The sequence below is a fragment of the Schistocerca serialis genome, chromosome 4 (genome assembly GCF_023864345.2).
Source record: "Schistocerca serialis cubense isolate TAMUIC-IGC-003099 chromosome 4, iqSchSeri2.2, whole genome shotgun sequence".
Lineage (NCBI taxonomy): Eukaryota > Metazoa > Arthropoda > Insecta > Orthoptera > Acrididae > Schistocerca > Schistocerca serialis.
This window is the reverse complement of record NC_064641.1, coordinates 125,195,092-125,218,702: the sequence shown is the minus strand read 5'-3', so window position 1 is coordinate 125,218,702 and position 23,611 is coordinate 125,195,092. Positions and strand designations below refer to the sequence as shown.

Here is a 23,611-nt window from a genome sequence, read left to right as displayed (position 1 = left end):
AGGAAGATTCTTCAGTACCACTCATCCATCTTGGACCTCTACCATGTAGAATTAATAGAGGAGATACAGAAGATCCAATAATAAGCAAAAACCTCCAGTGATACATGTTACAAGATAGGTGCTGTACATCAAAGAAAAGCTTACTGTTAAAATTTTGAGACAGAAGAATTGGGCTACATAAACTCTCTGGTCCAAAGTGTCAGGACACTCTTTCATCTCCCACCCCCCCCCCCCCCCTTTAATGAGGAACTGACCACTAGCTAGTATAAAAGGAGGCAGAGAGTACTGAGTTGACAGCAAAGAAGCAGCAACAGCATAATGTGTAAGTCAAGAGATCTCAGTGGCTTCAGAAGTGGACTAGCCGTGGGAGGCCACCTCAGTAGCAAGACTGAACAGGTCGACTGTGGGTGATGTTATTGTGAGGTCGAAATGTGAAGCTACAAGCACAGCTAAACCAGGTCCAAACAGACCTCACATACTGGTGGACAGCAAATGTCAAGCATTATGGAGTATGGCTACAAAAGAACTGTATTTGACACACCTGCTTAAGGAGCAAGTGTGGTGAATTTGTGTCAGGTGGCCTGAGGATGCTACTGTGCGCTGAAACCAGAAGCCAAAATAAATAAATTACAACTGTAGACACAAACACACGAAGTCTATTCAAATAATTCTGAAACATTCACAATTTCCAACCAATGGTGTATTGGAGTGGAATGTGGTTGGTATTACTCCATACGCCTGCGTTTAATGAGTAACTGCTGAAAGTTTCATTGTTGTATGTCTGTTAGTGTTCAGTGCACTATTGAGTAGAACGTTAGTCTGAAAATTTTGAGACGGTAGTGTTAGAGGAGCAATAAATGTGCATTAAATTTTTCATGAAACTCAAGAAAACATTTACAGAGAGACACCAAACAATGCAGGAAGCCTACGGTGATGAGTGCTTAAGCCGTACTTGGTGTTACGAACGGTTCACACAGTTTAAAAATGGCAGAATGAAAGATAAAGATGACCCTCATTCAGGACGCCCTTCAACGTCTACCAACCACGCTCGTATCAGGAACGTCGACAATACTGTGCATGCCAATCAAAGACTTACTGTCCGAAAGATTGAAGAAGAATGTAGCATTTCAGGTGGATCATGTCATGAAATCCTGACACAGCATCTTGGAGTGAACTGTGTTGCCCCCCAAGTTCGTGTCACTGCTCATGAGTCAAGACCAAAAAGACCTTCACATCGCAATCTGTGAAGAGCTTTCGGATCATGCAAATGAGAATGAGATGTTCCTTAAGAGAATCATAGCTGATGATGAGACACGAGTCTATGGTTTTGATGTTGAGGCTAAGGTTAATCCTCACAATGGGCCAAGAAAGATTCTCCACGACCAAAAAAAGCTCATCACATCAGGTCAAATGTCAAAGCCATGCTGATTGTTTTCTTTGACCGAAAAGGATTAGTTCATGATGATTTTGTGCCACAGGAATGTGTTGCAATGCCTTCAAGAAAATGTGAGACGGAAAAGGCCTGAAATGTGGCGAGACAATTTGTGGCTCTTGCATCATGATAATGCACCCGCACATTCATCCCTGTTGGTGCATAACTATTGCACAAGAAACGAAATCACTGTGCTGCCCCTTACCCTCCAACCTGGACCCTGCAGACTTTTCTTTTTATTTCCAAAGTTGAAAAACCTGTTGTAAGGGTAAAGATTTGCAACAACAGACGAGATAGAGTATTCTGAAGGATACCATGCACCGTGAGTAAAAGGTAAACGTAGAAACATTTTGTGGACAAAGTTCCAGAATATTTTGAGCAGATATTGCAAACTATTTCAGTACTGTATTGATCATTGTTACATGGGCAATATGTCGGGAATATGTAATATGTAGTATATAAAAAGAATCAAATTGAACAGTGAAATGAATCACCTGTTAGTTCCACAGTACTACCAGCAGTCCAGATACCACACTGACTGTTCACAGGGAGTTAAAAACAAAGGTGCACAATGGTTGAGCAGTTCCTCATAAGCCATATAGTTCTGCAGTCAGTACTAAGTAATGTTTGAGGTGGTGTAAAGAGTGACACCACTGGCCAGTGGATGGCTGGAAACAAGTGATTTGGAGTGATGAATTGTGCTACACCATGTGCCAATCCGATGTACGGATTTGGGATGGGCAGCTGTTTGGCGAACACTACCTGCTGTCATGTTTAGTGTCAATGTGAAGTACAGAGGAGGTGGTGTTATGATATGGTGGTGTTTTCATGGTTAGGGTGTAGTCCCCTTATTGCATTTAAGAAAACACCATGTGTGCTGTGTACAGTTGAGAAACAGTTCGGAGACAATAATTGTTTGTATCAGAGTGCTGTCATAAAGCAGCAGACGTGAGGCAATGGTTTTGGGCAATATCACCCCTAATATAGACCGGCCCTCCAAGAGTTCCAACCTGAACACGATGGAAAAACTGTGGGATGCGTTAGAACGTCACCTTCACTCCGGACCTTGGCATCCCACAGCACTACGTTCTCATGTTTCAGCTCTTGAGGAAGAATGGGCTGCCATTCCTCCACAGACATTCAGACTACTCACTGAAAGGGCTCAGCAGTGTTCAAGGCATCATAAAGGTGAATGATGGACACACCCCATATTAATGTCCACTAACAGCTGTCTGGATACTTTTGATCAGATAGTGTAGTCCTCCCAGATACTTGTAGCAAATGCACCAAGATGAGAAACTCACAAAATTACTGCTCCTAGGGAGGCTTGCTACAGTTAGTTGTTCTTCACATACACCATGCAAAACTAGAGCAGGAAAGGTGTGAAACAGTGGTAGTATCAGAAGCACACTTCACCCCACACCATAATGTGGCTCACAGAGAACATACGTAAATGTTAGTCCATCCCTGTCACTGAGCGAGGTGGTACAATGGTTAAGGCAATGGCCCTGCATTCGGTAGAACCAGTGTTCACATCCATCATCCTAATACCCAGATGTAGGCTTTTCATGGTTTCTTCTACAATGATCACGATCAATGCCTGGATGGTTCCTTGAAGTGGAGTGAGAGTGCACTGAGTCAAGCAAGAATGCCTGTATGGTTCAAGTGATTTGAGGAAGGTCATGAATCTGAGTAAGATGACAAATATTCTGGTCAACCATCAATTAGCACAACACCAGAAATGATTCTGAAAGTGCATGATGTGATTCATGAGGACTGAATGCAGACAATTCATGAAGTTTGTAAAAAACTTCGGCTATTGTACGGTACATGTCAATGACTTCTAGCTGATGAACTCAACATGAGATGAACTGCAGCAAAGTCTGTCCCGTGCCTTCTCAGCATTGACCAACAAAACCTCAAGATTCAGACATGCACTAATCTGCAACAAAGAGTTTGAGAGTTCTAAAATTCTTATCCAGAGTCATAACAGATGATGAATCTTGGGTCTGTAGTTATGACCCTAAAACGAAGCAGCAATCATCACAATGGAAAATGTCATCTTCTTCCTAAAAAAGCTACATGAATTTGCAACAACTTGAAGTTAATACTGATCTTTTTTTCAGCATTTGGGGAATAGTGCATAAGGATTTTCTTCCACCTGGTTACAGTGTCAACAGGCAGTTTCACTGTGAAGTTTTGAGTTGACTGATGGAAAATATTTGGTGCAAATGGCCAGAGCTGTGGAAAAAGAAAGACTGTTTGGTGCACCATGACAATGCATCTCCACACACCTTGCTCATTATGAAGAAATTCCTGGCCACAATCCACTATCCTCACTACCCACCAGACCTAGCCCTGTGAGACTTCTACCGGTTACAGAGGATGAAAATCACTTTGAACAGGCAATGTTTTGACTCGACTGAAAACATCCAACTGGAATCGTAACTGGTTCTGAATACCCTTCCTCTTGTGTTCTTCCAGGAATGCTGAGAACAATGCTGGGATTATTGCATATATGCCGAGGTCACAGTGGACATTAGGATGTAAGTATAGTTTTCTGACTTTAACAACGATGTTCTTGGATATTAAGGGTATCACCTTGCATAGTGTTTTTTGTTAGTGTAATAACAGTGTGAACCAAGCAGTACCAAGCAACATTACTGGACACCACCAAAATATGATACACAGTCAACACAAATTGTTCACAGTTTAACCTGATATCTTGAACAGAAATCATTAAGGAGAGTAGGATAGCAAAAAATATCTTATATGTTCACAAAACTGAGATTAATGGGCAGGACATGAAATCTATTATATAAAAACTCCAGCACTCAATGTACAACCAGCATTCTTACTTCCCCTGTATATTACTTAGTTACCACTGTCTGAAACCACTCCACACTATATCATGTCATAATGTGATAACCTCAAGTACATGAGAAGTAATTGCAGGAACACACTTTGAACCACTGCCACTGGAATTTAATATCGATTGACTCTGATAGCAATAACATGTTTTAAACCAGATATTCTTCACACTGTGGTCATTATTAACTAGAACCACGAAACTGGGAAAAAGTTTGGACTGAACTTGGTAAACAAAAAGTACTGAAGCCTGAATAATCATAGTTGATCTACAAAATACGAATTTTCAAATATGGATCCACGTTTAAACATTTTATGGAATAGAAAAAAACTCACCTTCACTTCTGAGTGAATGGCAATTCACAGTTTTGTAACAAATTCTCATGCACACATTACATTTCATCACACTCCATTTCCTATAATGGACCTTGAGCCCGGGAACATATGGAAAATAACAGAGATCTCTCCAGAGTCGGGGAGTGCGCTGGAGTTAGCTGCGATTGAGGAAATAATTAGTGCAACATTTCAATGCCCATTTTCACTCTTCTTTACCTGACTCCACAACCAATTGTTTCAAAAGCAGAATCTCAGAGTGATTTGGCACAAAATGACTCAGTACATTTCTGTCAATGAACAGTTCAACTCTTAACAGGCTCTGTCACAATTCTCTGAGTCTTTCAGAATCCTTTGAGATTTCCTCGACTTGTCCCAAAAATTTAACTTATCTGAAAAATCCCTATTTCCCATGTTTTTCAGACAATTTGCCACACTGTTTTCGACAGTACCTTCTGTATCATAGATCGATTATTAAATACAAACAACTATTTAGCCACAAACCTGTAAGTGGTACAGAGACATACAATTATATTTTTGATAAATATGTGCAACCATTATGCAACTGACAAACTCACAAAATTTTTTTGATGTGGATACAAAAATATCTAACTAATGAACTATATGAGGCATACCTGTTTTTAACTTGAGCCAGAAACCAGTTCTTGTCAACAACAATGCTACGAATACTTGATGGGACAATGTTTGTTCCAGAATCAAATTCAGATGACTGTAAATTGTAGCACTCAGAAGCCAACTTGTTTAACACACTTATGAGACCACTATGCCTGTTAACAAAGAATATTTTTATGAAATTTTGGCTCCATATATACAAAATTAAAAACAATTTATTAACACATATTGAGATGCACTGCAAAAACAGTAAGCAGAATCAAAGCATATGTTATCTCATACTCACTACTAAATGTAGTAATAGTAATATAATAATAATAGTAATGAGTACACAACACTAATAACTAGTGAGCATAGATAGAGAAGCCTTAAATCATTGACAGTAAAAAGAGAACTCGAAGCATTGCTGCACGTAAATTAAGAAGTCTGAAACTGATTTTTTTTTTTTTTTTTTTTTAGTTTTACAGTGTTTGCCGGTAAAGACAAAGAAAAAACAACACTGAGAGGTACAAAATTCATTAATTCAACCAGTTCTGTAAATTTCATCAAGAAGAGCCCTCAGGGATGCTGAATGTGTCGCAATTTACAATAACAAAAGAGAGGAAAATCATAGAAAAATAATCTTTATACTGCAGTAACAATCATTACACTGCTTAATGTCATTCTTGTTTCTCCCATTCAAACAATCCAGAAATCAAGTTGTTCACAGATGGCTATCAGTTTTTCTCCCCTCTCGCTGGTCTTTCACAGGCCATGGTCTCCAGCTGCATCGTTTCTTCTTCACTTTCCACTGTACTATTCAAGCCACCCATCATTTAATTTCTTCCTTGCACTTCCCAGTTTTCTTTGTAGACTTCCTCACTCAACTCATATATTTTTTCCACTTACTCTTTACTTGCGGCTGATATTGGCACATAAACTTGAATGATTGATGTATCCACAGAGTTACTCTTCAGTTTCACCTCTAATACTCTGTCACTAACTGGAATAACCATTACTATATTTTGTCTAATGGTTCCTGTATATAACTCCAACTCCATTTTCCTTCCTTTCTGATTCTTTGTAAATTATCTTGTATTTCACCAATCCAAATTCATCTTCTCCTTCCTACTGAGCCTCACTTACCTTAAAAGACTAATATTATGTCTCTCCATTTCTCTCTCCATCTTTTCTAACTTTCCTTTCTTATCCAGCATCTTCACATTTAGTGTAGCAATCCTCAAGCAATATGTTTCCCATTTCTTCCTCTTATTTTAATTGAATTCAGCACTGCTATAACCCTATACATAATACTTGGACAAATACCGCAGCACCAGGTCGCTGATGCACTACACTTAGTACTTTCTGCCACTGGCACCTGCGCAGGCCAGTCCCTGGAGACACCTGTGGTGGGCACATGACTTGTGCACACAGCACGGCACCTGTTGCGCCATCTACCAGAGCCCTCATCTTTATAGGTGCAGTGCAGCAGGTAAATTTGATAAATGGATTGTAGGTATCACAAATGCATGACACGGTGCCTGGTTGCTCTTAACATCTGCACCACATTGAGCCTTAGGACCATGGGCATTCCATTTTAAATCGCAGACATAGATAGCACTCTAATAGTTAGGCCACCATGCCAGCTGTTGGCAGGTGGCACTTAAGCCATTATCAGTAGATCTACCATCCCACTTCACTGGATCAAAATAGAATCATTTTTCAAGATGTTTTAATCCCTCCCCCTTCCTGGCAGTGTATTCTTAGTTCAGATGTAATGTGGTACGTCAGACAGTACTACTGTTTTACAACTTGTAACAGGTTTAAGGATTTCCTGGAATTCCTGGAAAGTAGGACATGTTAGTTATCTTCGGTGGAGAGTCATCAACAGAAGTAGAAGTAACTGCAAGCTTGTCCACGAGAAGTGTGTGGGCCGTTGTTGTTCATGCTGTATGTGAATGACCTAGCAGACCATATGCATTGTAACCTCAGGGTCTTTCCAGATGACGTCCTTATCTATCAGGAAGTACATGGAAAAAGCTTCACAAATATTCTATCATATCTTGATCAAATTTTAACAAAGTGCAAAGAGAGGTAACTTCTTTTAAACATCCACAAATATAAAACTGTACACTTCTATCAAAGCAGAAAAGTAGCATACTGTAATTACAATGTCAATGATTCACAACCGGAAAACACAAATATCTGGGTGTAATAACAGAACGGAAAGGAATGATTACACAGACTTTGTCATCGGTAAAGCAAGTGGCAAACTTCAACCCAGGAAAATGCAGTCAGGTTAAGAGGAAGACTGCTTACAAATGTGAGCTAGTCCTGACACGTAATTGTAAAACAATGAGCTGTGCAAAGTAAAGCCCACCTGCGATGGTGCTGCAGCTCTGCCAGCAGCGCCTGCAGCTCCTCTGCCGCCAGCTGTGCTTGTGCCTGCTCCCGGCCCAGAGCCAGCAGCACTTCGGCACGGCGGGCAGCCAGTGACGCAGCCTGCCTCGCCAGTGCGAGCTGTGGCAGGGACAGCAGCTTCGTCACCAGCAGCTGCAGTAGCGGACCACTCTGTGAAGGGTGCACTCCCTCCAGGCAGTGCAAGAGCCGTGACACTTGGCTTGGCTGAGAATAACGAAAAACAGTGAAGCAAACAAAGGAACTGCTACAACTTCAGCAGTAACAACTGTTACGTACAGCCGAGGTCAAACCACTAGGAAACTGAATTATAAGGAGGTACCCAGAAAAACCAGAATTATTTTTCAAAAGATATATATATATATATATTTTTCAAACTGTTTACAGAACAGTATTACCCCCTTTAAAATACACTCCCTTCCAACTAATACATTTGTCCCAATGGTGCTTCCACTGTTTGAAATATTTTTTGTAATCGTCTTTAGAAATGGCTGACAGCTCCTCCCTCGTTTCTTTCTTGACTTCTTCAATGTTGTCAAATCAGTGTCCTTTCATGCCCACTTTCATGCACGGAAATAAGAAAAGTCGCACAGAACCAGGTAAAGTGAGTATGGTGCATGGGGCAGCAGAACCATGCCATTTATAGCCAAAAACTGTACAACAGAGATGGCTGTGTGTGTAGTTGCATAGTTGCGGTGAAAGAACCGGTCTCCTGTCTGCCACAAATAGGGTTGCTTTTGACAAACATTGTTGTGCAGTCTTCTTAAAACTTCTACATTAAAGGTTTGATTGATGGTCTGATCCGGGGGAACAAAGCCTGAATGATTCGGGCAGCTGATGGATGTACTGAACAGGTTTATCATTAATCGACATGTCGCCATTTTTAAATCAAGCAAAGCACTCGCACATTTGAACTTTTCCCATAGCATCATCTTGGTAAACTATTTTCAACATTAAAACAGTTTCAGCAGCATTTTTACTGGGTGGAAAACAAAATTTCACAGCTACACGTTGCTCACTTAAGTCTGGCATCATAAAAAAATGGAACAAGAACAAAACAGAGCTACCAAAAACAATTACTCCATATGAACAGAACAAGCCAGGTCAACAACACAGGTGGCATTGAACTGGCAATGAGTTGCACTATACACGCATAGAGGCAGAAATGCACTATACAAGCTCTGCCCACAGCAATATTATTCCGGTTTTTTTGGGCACCCCCTCATACAACCTTGCCACAGAGATCTTGACTTTGGACTGTCAAGTGACATTACGCAGTAGTGACATAGACTATTAAATGATAACTGAAATAGGATGGTATATATGAAAGACCACCAACACGCAGCAGTTTTATCACACTGAAAACAATTACTACAAAAACAATCTGACCATCACTTTTGCCTTTTTACTGTTACACAATGACATGGCCCAAAGAATTTTATTCAAAAATGTTAATGATTTAGTCATTTGGTAAAGTGAAGTAGCAAATTTCCTGTATCTGAACTCAATATGGCCCAAAATAGCACAAGCACTGACAAAGGCAGCATATGTTTCATGTCACCAATACCCATAATGGCCAACTATCCGAAAGGTCATTCACCAGTCCCTTCCACAGCGATATGACCCGTATACCAATAGGTTTGGGAATGGGTGTGATACAGAGATGTAAATTGGATGACAGCGGCTGAATATCCCTTTACAAGAGAGGAAAATAATTGTGGGTAGGTTGACCCTCTTTTCTGTGCACAATGACTGATATTCAAAGCCCTCGCAAAGGACATGGTTAAGTTACTTCAGTCTGTGCAGATATTAGATGATGAGCTGGGTATTCCTTTGTTGTTCATTCTTGAAGATGGTGGGAGGACTAGAGATACTGAAGATACGGTGCAGGAAATCTGTTTACAGACTAGGTTTGGAAAATAGTGCCTGCCTGTGAAAGCCTTAGCGAGACCTTCAGTATTCTGGCATGAGGTTCTCATCACTGCAGACATACCATCCATGCATGACCGGACTATATGGCAGCAACACTTTGGTGTTCAAGAGAAGACAGCTTTCAAAATGATAGTACTGTTGATGGTTAGTGAGTATGATATTAACAGAAGTATAGATACGCATGACCGGACTATATGGCAGCAACACTTTGGTGTTCAAGAGAAGACAGCTTTCAAAATGATAGTACTGTTGATGGTTAGTGAGTATGATATTAATAGAAGTATAGATACAGTCATCAGAAAGTAGAAGTCAACTTCCAGAAAGGTGGCATGTTGGGCTGAGGAGAACCAGATGAAGCACATGGGAGAGAAAGTGTTGAGGCAGTAGGGGAATGAGGACAGGATGTCTTGGCCCTTGGTGCAGATGACAGACATATCATAAATTAACGTGAACCAGACAAAGGGTTTGGGGTTCTGAGAGTCTAGGAAACTTTCCTCTAGACGGCCAACAAACACATTGCGGTAGGACAATGCCACATGGATGCCCATGGCCACGCCACAAATTTGTTTATATATCTTCCCCTCAAAGGACAAGTAGTTTTGTGTGAGGATGTAATTAGATAAACGTATTTAAAAAAAATAAGATGGTGGGTTTGGAGTTAGAAAGACATTGGGAAAGGTAACATTTGATAGTAGCAACGTCAGTGGCATGTTGGATGTTGGTGTTCAGGGAACTGGCATCAACAGTGGTGAAATCGGGATCCACGTGGTTAGATTCATTAAGAGTTGAGAAAGTGGTTCATATTTTTAATAGGAGAGGCGAGGTTATGGAAAATCTATTGGAGACCTTGTTTGACAAGATCAGAGATTCTTTAATTGGGAGCACAGTAAATAGTTACAATGGGGCATCCAGGATTGTTAAATTTATGAGTTTTGGGAAGCATGTAGAATGTTGATGTGCGAGGAGAGAAATGGATTTGGGGAAAAGTTCATGTACTAATAGGTTTGTTGTGTCTCTCTACTTAGTTGTGGGGAATAATGTCTGTCTGTGTGTGTGTGTGTGTGTGTGTGTGTGTGTGTGTGTGTGTGTGAGATTGGGCGCACGCGTGCGTGCACAGGGCGAAGGGGAGTGTCACATTTGTATGCAGGCTATGTTTCTGTCAGAAGACTGGTGTGGTTTTATGATGTACCTTTTGAATTTCTTGCTTTTATGTTTTCATTTTCTTCAAAGGCAAAGATAAATTGTGAAGTGGTAGCCCAGTGTAGGTCCTGTGCCTATCGCCATATATTTTCAATTTTCAAATGTTAAAAAAACAGAAGATGTTTTTCCTGTTCCTCAGTAAGAGGAAGAATTCACTCTCTGTTAATGACGAAAGGCAGATTCACATTATTTTAAGAGTGTAATCAGCAGTGGTTGTGAGCATATGTAAAAAGTCTGTGTTTTTGATGTGCATCGAGGGAAGATTATAGTATTATTTTACCACTGAAAAGTTGTATGAGTCATTATTCAAAGTAGTACTGCAATACATGGAAAACCAAGAAGCCCACCAGTGTACTTCAGAGTTATCATGAAAATCCAATTTCAACAACGTAAAGGACACAGTCAAGATTTTGTCGGTAGATACGGCGATTGGATGTAGTATTTTTAATTGGTAAGCATAAATCTACAACAAGAGAAAGACTATTTCTTTTATGTGGAACTAATATGATAAGATTTTTTACCCATTTACAAGATTACTCAGCTTATTGTGCTTGTCCGACACGGCAGAAAATTTTATAAGAGACAGTAACCAAAATTCCAATTTCAGATCACGTCTTTACTATTTTCTTATCTGCCATTAATTAATTTCATTATTTCCGTATATCTAATTTTGAGTCCTGTCACAATTGCCACTATATAATATAATATAATAAAAAATAAAATTTAGATTTATGGAAATAATGAAATTAATTAATGGCAGATAAGAAAATAATAAAGAGGTGATCTGAAATTGGAATTTTGATTACTGTCTCTTATGAAATTTTCTGGTGTGTCGGACAAGCACAATAAGCTGAGCTATGCCAAAATCTTATCATATAAGGTCCACATAAATGAAATAGTCTTTCTCTTCTAGATTTATGCTTACCAATTAATAATACTACGTCCGATCGCCATATCTACCTACAATATCTTGACTGATTCCTTTATAATGTTGTAATCGGATTTTCGTGATAACTCTGAAGTACACAGGTGGGCTTCTTGGTTTTCTATATATTGCAGTACTACTTGGTAATAGTGACTCATACAACTTTTCACTGGTAAAATAATACTATATTCTTCCTTTGATGCATATCAAAAATACAAACTTTTTACATATTCTCACAACCAAATTGGCCACTGCTGAATACACTTTAAAATAATGTGCATCTACCTTCCTAATATCATTAATTGAGGGCGAAACCTTCCTCTTACCGAGGGACAGGAAAAGCATCATCTGTTTTTTTTTTATTTTTATTTTTTATTTTATATTTTATATTTTTTATTTTTTTTTAAATCAAAAATACATGACAGTAGGCACAGGCTCTACACTGGGCTACCACTTCACATTTTATCTTCGCCTTTGAAGAAAATGAAAACATAAAAGCAAGAAATGTAAAAGATACATCATAAAGACTCTTTACTTATATACCTGATATGACTTACCGAACTAAAGTGCTGGCAGGTCGATAGACACACAAACAAACACAAACATACACACGAAATTCAAACTTTCGCAACAAACTGTTGCCTCATCAGGAAAGAGGGAAGGAGAGGGAAAGACGAAAGGATGTGGGTTTTAAGGGAGAGGGTAAGGAGTCATTCCAATCCCGGGAGCGGAAAGACTTACCTTAGGGGGAAAAGAGGACAGGTATACACTCGCACACACACACATATCCATCCGCACATACACAGACACAGCCACAACTGGAGACCGACAGCACCGACTTCATCTTTCAACAGGATGGTGCTCCACCGCACTTCCATCATGATGTTCGGCATTTCTTAAACAGGAGATTGGAAAACCGATGGATCGGTCGTGGTGGAGATCATGATCAGCAATTCATGTCATGGCCTCCACGCTCTCCTGACTTAACCCCATGCGATTTCTTTCTGTGGGGTTATGTGAAAGATTCAGTGTTTAAACCTCCTCTACCAAGAAACGTGCCAGAACTGCGAGCATGCATGCCATAGCATTTACAAAAATCATGAAATCCATATGCTGTGAACTGAGGGCCGTTGTTGGTAACCATAGTGGAAGGTGCCCCCTCCACCGCAATACTGCAAATAGATATGGGAGGGCTGGGACGGAGGCTGTTGTGGTGGTGGCAGCTACCCATGCAACGTGTGGAATACTGGAGAGGGCACTGACAACTGGCAACCACATTGCTCTCCAGAATGTCATGCAAAATAATCATGGACTCTTTGCCAAGGGTGGTCAGGGCATTGCCTAGGGTTGAAATGCTGTGCTGGGGCCGACTGGTGCTGGGTGCAGGCCTGGCAGTACCGGGCGGAATGTTCTATGGCAGCACCAACACCAAGCCAGTACACATGATGCCCCACTATTTCCTTCATTCATCACATTCCCCAATGTGCAGTGAGGAAGAGCTTCAGTATGTTGGAAAGGAATGTGGGACGAACTACCACACAGCTTTCAATATGACACCATCAGTGATGGTAAGACAGTCCCATAATGAAAAATACATGTGTCGTGCCAAGTCAGGGTCTGTAGATGAGTACTCTGGCCAAACTCACTGTACAGCAGCATTATCCCGAACAGTAGTGGATCACAGCCTGTTTCTGCTGCTACTTCATGCACTTTAATTGTGATCTCATCAAGGGTGTGCCTCTGATCCGTGTCCACGGCAAAACGTGGCACTTCAATCTTGTCAAACTCTGCATCTGGTCCACATGGCAACTGGGAAAGTATTTCAGCATTTCAGTGCTGCGTGGTGAGCCGGTAATGGATCTAATAGGTACAGTTATTACACAACAATGCCTAACATTGCAGCTGCAGTGGTGTGTCGGACAAGCACAATAAGCTGAGCTATGCCAAAATCTTATCATATAAGGTCCACATAAATGAAATAGTCTTTCTCTTCTAGATTTATGCTTACCAATTAATAATACTACGTCCGATCGCCATATCTACCTACAATATCTTGACTGATTCCTTTATAATGTTGTAATCGGATTTTCGTGATAACTCTGAAGTACACAGGTGGGCTTCTTGGTTTTCTATATATTGCAGTACTACTTGGTAATAGTGACTCATACAACTTTTCACTGGTAAAATAATACTATATTCTTCCTTTGATGCATATCAAAAATACAAACTTTTTACATATTCTCACAACCAAATTGGCCACTGCTGAATACACTTTAAAATAATGTGCATCTACCTTCCTAATATCATTAATTGAGGGCGAAACCTTCCTCTTACCGAGGGACAGGAAAAGCATCATCTGTTTTTTTTTTATTTTTATTTTTTATTTTATATTTTATATTTTTTATTTTTTTTTAAATCAAAAATACATGACAGTAGGCACAGGCTCTACACTGGGCTACCACTTCACATTTTATCTTTGCCTTTGAAGAAAATGAAAACATAAAAGCAAGAAATGTAAAAGATACATCATAAAGACTCTTTACTTATATACCTGATATGACTTACCGAACTAAAGTGCTGGCAGGTCGATAGACACACAAACAAACACAAACATACACACGAAATTCAAACTTTCGCAACAAACTGTTGCCTCATCAGGAAAGAGGGAAGGAGAGGGAAAGACGAAAGGATGTGGGTTTTAAGGGAGAGGGTAAGGAGTCATTCCAATCCCGGGAGCGGAAAGACTTACCTTAGGGGGAAAAGAGGACAGGTATACACTCGCACACACACACATATCCATCCGCACATACACAGACACAGCCACAACTGGAGACCGACAGCGCCGACTTCATCTTTCAACAGGATGGTGCTCCACCGCACTTCCATCATGATGTTCGGCATTTCTTAAACAGGAGATTGGAAAACCGATGGATCGGTCGTGGTGGAGATCATGATCAGCAATTCATGTCATGGCCTCCACGCTCTCCTGACTTAACCCCATGCGATTTCTTTCTGTGGGGTTATGTGAAAGATTCAGTGTTTAAACCTCCTCTACCAAGAAACGTGCCAGAACTGCGAGCATGCATGCCATAGCATTTACAAAAATCATGAAATCCATATGCTGTGAACTGAGGGCCGTTGTTGGTAACCATAGTGGAAGGTGCCCCCTCCACCGCAATACTGCAAATAGATATGGGAGGGCTGGGACGGAGGCTGTTGTGGTGGTGGCAGCTACCCATGCAACGTGTGGAATACTGGAGAGGGCACTGACAACTGGCAACCACATTGCTCTCCAGAATGTCATGCAAAATAATCATGGACTCTTTGCCAAGGGTGGTCAGGGCATTGCCTAGGGTTGAAATGCTGTGCTGGGGCCGACTGGTGCTGGGTGCAGGCCTGGCAGTACCGGGCGGAATGTTCTATGGCAGCACCAACACCAAGCCAGTACACATGATGCCCCACTATTTCCTTCATTCATCACATTCCCCAATGTGCAGTGAGGAAGAGCTTCAGTATGTTGGAAAGGAATGTGGGACGAACTACCACACAACTTTCAATATGACACCATCAGTGATGGTAAGACAGTCCCATAATGAAAAATACATGTGTCGTGCCAAGTCAGGGTCTGTAGATGAGTACTCTGGCCAAACTCACTGTACAGCAGCATTATCCCGAACAGTAGTGGATCACAGCCTGTTTCTGCTGCTACTTCATGCACTTTAATTGTGATCTCATCAAGGGTGTGCCTCTGATCCGTGTCCACGGCAAAACGTGGCACTTCAATCTTGTCAAACTCTGCATCTGGTCCACATGGCAACTGGGAAAGTATTTCAGCATTTCAGTGCTGCGTGGTGAGCCGGTAATGGATCTAATAGGTACAGTTATTACACAACAATGCCTAACATTGCAGCTGCAGTGCTGCATTATCGGGAAGTTTCGATGGGGACAGAATTGCAAAACAAGAGGCTTGTGATTGGCGATCAGGTGAAAGATTCACACGAATCTCCTAGACACCACAGATGATGGCTAATGCCTCTTTCTCTATTTGGAAATAAGTTCTCTGTACCACATTTCATGTTTTAGATGCAAATGGCACTGGCATCTCTGTGCCATCAGCATATCTGTGCCACAGCACTGCGCCAGTCCCACAATCTGAGACATCAGTGGCAAGCGAACATTAAGCACTTGCCCAGATGCATTATTGCTAAACAAAGGTATAATCTACACCACTTTTTACATTGCAAGAAAGCTGTCTGGCACAACTATGACCACACAAATTTAACACCTTTTTTACACAATAGCTTCAGCGCATGGCAAATCTAGGCCACATGCAGAATAAATTTCACATAATAATACATTATGCCCAGGAAAGACTGTAGCTCTTTGAGGCTTTTACGAGATGGTAAGGTAGTGACTGCTTCCACATGATCCTGTGCAGGCTTGAGCCCTCTTTTACTTAATATATGTCCTAAGTACTTGACCCTTGGCTCAAAAAAAAAAAAAAACATTTGTTGAGATGACAATGCAGATCATGGGACTGGAGCCACTTACTGAAAGAACATCTGCAGGCTGCCCCATGAAGGGCATATTAATTACTAGAAACTGTTTTGTCTGATCATCTACAGGTGACTGAAAGTAGGTGTCAGTGAGATCTACCTTTGAAAAGTAACAGCCCCCAGCCAATTAGGCCAAAAATTCCTCCAGCAGGAGGAGTTGGATACAGATCGATATTTGGTTGATCATTAATGATAGACTTAAAATTATCACAAAATCTCAGTGATCCATTTAGCTTCTTACCTATGACCATGAGTATTGCCCACTGGTTACACAATAATGGGTTATTATGCCCATACTTTGCAATCTATCTAATTTCACTTTAACTTGATCGCACAGGGCAAAAGGCACTCGATGTGCTCTACTAAACTTAGGCACTGCTGAATGCTTTAAGGATATGGGCTTGGAACCTGAAGTAGAATTAAAGAATTGTTTATATTTAGAGCATGATGTATCAAGTTCTGTGAATGATATCACAGTTGAAACAAGATTCACTTGGTCTTGAATCTGGAAGCAAAAAAATGCAAAAGCACCCAAGCCAAACATGTCAGGTGTCATCCAAGGGTTGACTAGTAGCAGTGTTCGTTGCTGAACTACATTTTTATACTTAGCTTAGACTACGATCTGCCCCGCAATGGATCTAATGGCCATTGCATGTCAATACACTGCAGCAGTAGGTGTAAGCATTTGGGTGTCTGTGTGGCTGTGTGTGTAAACATGAATGTGTGTGCTTTTGTTTGAGAAAGAGCAAGGATTCGAAAGTTAGTGTAAATACTATATTCTATTGAGTGTGTCTATGCACCACAAATCAGTCAGTTAAAGGTGAGTGGTTGCCTTTTCTTGAAGTATGTGTTTGTTATAGAAAAAGCCAAACAGGTAGAGTTTCTTGGTGACATTTGTTTTATAGACATTAGACTGCTGTCCAACGAATGTTTTGTCTAAAATTTTTACCCCCTACTCAGAGAGAATAATCAGAAGCTATAAAGACACAGTACGAAAATTTTTTCAGCTGCATGAAGCTGGCACTAAGAAATATGTCTTAGGCTATGGCTCAGTGCCCATAAAACTAATATCACTACGGATATACACTCAAGAAAAAAAGTATTTCATTAGTAGTAATGGAGGGAGTTTTTTGGTTCAGTTCCTTTAACCCACAGGTATGTACGCTTTCAAATTGCACTCTGTCACATGACCCGCCCCCCTCCCCCCAAACAAAAAAAAATAAATAAATAAATAATAATAGTAGTAGCAGTAGTAGTAAGAGTGTGATGTGTAATTACTGTACCAATATTTGCAATGAATGCCTGAAGGTGTGCAAGATTGACTTTCAATTTTTTCACTGTTGTTGAGAGAGCAGAATGTAATAGTTGCTCTGAGTTATTTTTTCTACAAATTTTGTGAGTGTGTTAAACTAAGAGTTTTTCATTAAATCCATTGCATGTATTGCACAAAAATAGGAAATCATTTATTTGTACATTACTTAACTCCCCACCATAATTGTAACTAATAATTAAAAAACATACAGAGGGATTAGTGTACTATGAATAATGATGTGTGGAAGTTGAGCCATGTGTGAAAGAATGAAGTCAATAATTCTGAAAGTCAAGAGATTATTTGCATCCAAAGTCTTATTGATTCCAGTTTCTCAATGGGGCTAAATCGCTAAGAGGTGATGTAGTATTATGTTTGTACACAAGTGTTGAAGTTCAATACTAAAAGATTAGATGCAATTATAATTTTAAAAAAGCTGAACCATAAATCACAAATTAAATGAAAACATGGGGCACTCACACAATCACAGCCCTATAGTAGCTAGCAATGGAATAACAAGGATGATTATCGACACATTTTTGCTCCAAATTAAAATAAAACATGAATATCAACAATAATTTTTGACAGAACACATCAAATAGAGCAGGGCTGAAATTTGAAAGCACTGCTGAGTTCATACATAGTTAAGCTGTGGCATAATTTTCATTTGTCACACATATCTTCCTAGGTGTCGCAATTAAGTAGAGAATGTGAGTAGAACAGTACTGCAGCCAAAGCTTAATAAACTCTGGTTCACTACACAGACTTACATGTGACAGCACTGCCACAGTAAAAGAAATCTCCAACTTTTCGTGGGTCATAGATGTTACTTCCTCATGTTGTTGTTGTGGTCTTCAGTCCAGAGACTGGTTTGATGCAGCTCTCCACGCTACTTTATCCTGTGCAAGCTTCTTCATCTTCAAGTATCTACTGCAACCTACATCCTTCTGAATCTGCTTAGTGAATTCTTCTCTTGGTCTACCTCTATGATTTTTACCTTCCACCATTCCCTCCAATACTAAATTGGTGATCCCTTGGTGCCTCGGAATGTTTCCTACCAACCTGTCCCTTCTTTTAGTCAAATTGTGCCTCAATTTCCTCTTTTCCCCAATTGTATTCAGTACCTCTTCATTAGCTATGTGATCTACCCTTTTAATCTTCAGCATTCTTCTGTAGCACGACATTTCGAAAACTTCTATCCTCTTCTTTTTGTAACTAACTTCCTCATATACTGGCCAAATGACACCTGGTAGTGTTCATGGAAAGTGCACATTAGGCAGAAAAACATTTACGTCACTGAATGGATGTGCACACACCTGTCGCATATCTTGACAACGGGATCCAACCGCGTGTACAAGCAGCCCGCTGGCCGTGCTGTGGCGGTGGACGGCTGCTATCAGCTCCTGCACTGGTGGCTCCGTCGACAGCTGGATAACATGCTCCATATGGTTCACCAACAACCAGGTCAACTGCTCGGCATCACTCAGGTTCTCACACTGTGCAAAGTGTGGCAACACAGATAATGCTATGTAGCTATAAAACTCTTCACACAATACAATACAATACAATGACACCATTCACTGATAGTCTCAATAAATTTCAAACCAAATGAGACAAGTTCAACATAAGAACATTAATTTAGAATGGAAACTTATCTGCCTGCCTGACATCCTAGATTACCTTTCTATTAAGCGACAACATGGCACAACTTACTGAAATGGTTCAGCTAACATTACTGCTACTCAGTTTGAACATCAGGTTAACCAAAGAAGACAAGCAAAGAAAAGAGTGCTTGAGGATGAAGAGGACTATGCATATGGTTTTCATGAGTTCAACCGGATATGGTAAGGTCTGGTACAAATACTGTTAACTCCTTGGTTTCCCACATTACAGCAATTTTTCTTTAATCCTCCCACCCCCACCACTGATGGCCTCTTTCTCCTGTATATTTCATTAGTAATCACAGTTACAAATACTTTTCCCGCAAAGTACAATCAATAGTTTAAAATCCCAGACTGACAAATATCAGAGTATTTTCCTACAATAATTGATATTATTGTCAACAGATAATTTTTTTCTCTGTTGCATTTCTACAGAAAAAGGATGCTTTGGCTCAAGGCAAGTTGAGGAGTTGAGAAAGGATGTCACAGCCTATGGGTCTAGAGGGGTTGTGAAAGGGGAATGTTTACTTATTTCTTGGTCAGTACTGGCAAGCAATGTATGTGCTCATCTGATACCATACAACAGCTACAGTATAAACACGGTGTAGAGCTAACAAGGACTTGCGGAAACGAATTATAAAGACATTCATGTTTAATCACACTTATTAAATTGTTTACTTCTCAAAAGACTCACACAAGCTTAAAGTGTGTGGTGTACTCCTGACTTCAGCGACTGCAGCCATCATTCTTGTATAAAAGTTCATAAATAAGTTTCATGAGAGCTAGCAATAGTTTCTCATACTGTCAAATATAATATCAGTATTATGAAAACAACAGATGGCTACTCACCACAAAGCGGTAATGTTGAGTTGCAGATAGGCACACTAAAATGACTGGTAAACATGTGAGCTTTTGGCCCAAAGGTCTTCTTCTAAAGTAGAAAACATACACACATTCTAGCAAGCTCAACGCGAACACAAATGACCACTGTCTCTGCTCACAGAAGCCAGACTGCATGTAACTGCACATGATTGCAGAAGCAGCCTGGGTGTTGGGGGTAAGGAGGAGGCTGAGGTGTGGAGGGAGAGGGATAGCAGGGTAGGGGTGGGTGACAGTATGTAGCAGTTCCACCTGCTTTTTATTTCTTCGGTTGTTGTCCTCGGTGTCAACGTACAAAGTTGTTACACTGGCTGAAATAATGTGTAATTTGGACACTGACTACGGTAAATAATGTCGCCGACAGCTGCACAATTATGTTTCACAGTACTTTAATTTCAATGTTCACAAACCCCCCCGCCCCTATCAAAAAAAAGAAACAGTTATTTGTGTATGGCCAGAGCATTATTGTTTAAACCTTCCATAAGCCTCATTAATAGTTTGCAGGCGAACCTCCACATACTGTTACAATAGTTTACTGTTGAACATCTATGAGCAGTAATAACATAACCACATAGTTCACAGTCCAAATAAATTGAACAGTCACTGTCATTACTTTAACACATGGTCTATTGGTGTAACACTTATTTCATTGTTAAGTTGATGCATTGTTGTCATTCTAAGCAACACAGATTCCTCATCTGAAACTCTGCCATGGACTGACTGTCTCGTGACCAAAAATCAGGCCTTTATATATCCTCACAATAATAGGGTGCGAAACTACACATTGTTCGAAGTTAAATTTACAGAAATTACAATTACAACATAACTCATTAAATTAACTGAATACATCAAAAAATTGGATCTTTATAACAGTTTCTTCTACTGCAAGAGTGAGGCCAAATTATTTGTTAAAATCATGAAATTAACAAATATCGCTATGTAAACAACACTTTTGACAAAACTGTTACTTACTTTGGAATTAATGAAGGGCTGGTTTTGCTAACACGTTTTCGATTAGAGACAACTAGATACTTTAAGATTACTAGTATTTCGTCTTCCAAATGTTTATAATTAGTATAGCATTTATATTGGTTTATATGTCAACAATAGAATTTAAGTTATGAAACAATTACTGATTTAACACTATAACAAAGGATATTAACTGGTCATTGTCAAAATAAACTAGGAAATCAATTACATACATAAAACTAAGCACAAATTTAGATCTGGTGTTATATTCTTTAAAACTGAGGGTCAACCTTTCTCTTTTATGAAAAAGCGAATTATATTCACGTATGCTAATGGTAAATAGTTAAAAGTAACAAAACAAATTTAAGGAGGCAGATGGCAAAACCAGAGGGTTAAAAATTATCCCAGTTTGCTTCGTCACGAATAAAGTGCTGCTTGTGAGAGCCTGCAGGTAAGAGATGGGGCAAGGAGGTTAGACAGAGGGCAGGTGGAGGTGGGGGGCAACAGAAAAGGGAAGAAGTGAAAAGACTGTGAATGTGTTGGTGGAATAGAGGGTTGTCTAGTGTTGGAGTGGGAACAGAAAAGGGGATGGGTGGGTGCAAGAACATGACTAACAAACGATGAGGCTACGAGGGTTAGTGAAACATAGTATATACAGCAGGGAGAGTTCTCACATGCACAATTCAGAAAAGCTGGTGTCGGTAGGAAGGATATATATAGCAAGGATTGAGAAGCTACCATTAAAATGATGAGCATTGTGTTGGGCAGGATGCTCACCAACTGAGTGGTCTAGCTGTTTCTTGACTACAGTTTATTGGTGGCCATTCATGCGGACAGACAGCTTGTTGGTTGTCATGCCCATTTAGAATGCAGCACAGTGGTTGCAGCTTAGCTAGTAGATCACGTGACTGCTACCACAGATAGCCCTGCCTTTGATAGAATGGGTGATGCTTGTGAATGGAATGGAATAGGTGTTGGTGGAAGGACGTATGGACAGGTCTTGCACAAAGGTTTTTTACAGGGATATGAACCATGAGGCAAGGGTTTGCCAGCAGGGTTGTATAGGGACAGACGATGATACTGTGTAGGTTTGGTGGGTGGCAGAATACCACTGTGGCGGGGAGGGAAGGATAGTGGGTAGGACATTCCTCTTTTCAGAGTGCAATGAGAGATAGTCGAAACCCTGGTGGAGAGTGTGATTCAGTTGCTCCAGTCCTGTGTGGTAATGAGTCATGAGGGTACTGCTCCTTTGTGGCCAGACTGTCAGACTGTGGGACCCAGGGAGCTGGGGGATGACTGGGTAGATAAGGCATGGGAGATCTGTTTCTGTACAAGGTTGAGAGGGTAATTACAATCTGTGAAGGGCTCAGTGTGACCCTTGGTATATTTCAAGAGGGACTGCTCATCACTATAGATGTGATGGCCACAGGTAGCTAGGCTTTATGGAAGGGACTTCTTGGTATGGAATGGATGGCAGCTATCAATGTGGAGGTATTGTTGCTGGTTTGATAGGGACGGAGGTACTGGTGTAGCCATCTTTGAGGCAGAGGTCAGCAATAAAAAAGGTAGCTTGTTCAGTTGAGGATGAACAGGTGAAGCAAATGGGGGAGAAGGTGCTGAGGTTCTGGGGGAATGTGTTTAGGATGTCCTCACATGTGATCCAGATCATGAAGATGTCATCAATGAATCTGAATCAGGTGAGAGGTTTGGGATTCTGCGTGGTTAAGAAGGATTTCTCCAGATGGCCCTTCAACAGGTTCGAACAGGACAGTGCCATAGGAGTGACCACTGAAATGCCCGTTACGTGATCTACAAGCTAAGCAGCAATCACTTTGTTGCATTCTATGCAGGCATGCCAAGCAACAAGATGTCTATCTGCGTGAATGGCCACGGACAAACTGTGACCTGAGACAGTTGTATCACCCAGTTGCTGATCATGCTGCCCAATACAATGTGCTTCACTTCAGTGACTGCTTCACAGCCTGTGCCAGATGGATCACTCCTACGAACATCAGCTTTTCTGAATTATGTAGGTGGGAACACACCCTGCAATATATTGTATGCTCCCATAACCCCTCTGGCCTCAGCCTTTGTTAGTCATTGTCCTTCACCCACTTATCCCTTTCCTTGTTCCCACTCCTGCAGGCTTCTATTCCTGCAACACACCCACTAAGTCTCTCTCTCTCTCTCCTCCTCCTCTACTCCTCCACTCCCTCCCCCCCCCCCCCACCCCCTCTCCCTCCTGTTCAACCTCCTAACTATACAGAGCTGCCCTATACACTCGCTGCCATGTCCCTGCATGCTCCCATAAACAGCACTTTACCGTCCCCCACCCCTACCCTGCTATCTCGCCCCCTCCACATCTCAGCCTCCTCCTTACTTCCATCAACAGATTGCTTCTCCAATCATGTGCAGTTACTCAAAGACTGACTTCAGAGGCCAGAACAGTTAACATGAGTGTGTGAGTTGTACTTTTGCGTGTGTGTGTGTGTGTGTGTGTGTGTGTGTGTGTGTGTG

The 23,611-nt window shown here is 40.8% G+C and overlaps 1 protein-coding gene across 1 annotated transcript in view; it reads right to left on the bottom strand.

The window, feature by feature from the left end:
- The window catches only part of LOC126474314 (huntingtin-like), a 110,471-nt gene that overhangs the window by 44,233 nt on the left and 42,627 nt on the right, over positions 1–23,611 (bottom strand). Inside the window, exons 7-9 of the mRNA XM_050101780.1 lie at positions 18,902–19,081; positions 7,626–7,870; positions 5,269–5,421 (exon numbers count right to left, since the gene is read on the bottom strand). Of these exons, the coding sequence (XP_049957737.1) occupies positions 5,269–5,421; positions 7,626–7,870; positions 18,902–19,081 (578 nt within the window). The remainder of the gene's footprint in view (positions 1–5,268; positions 5,422–7,625; positions 7,871–18,901; positions 19,082–23,611) is intronic.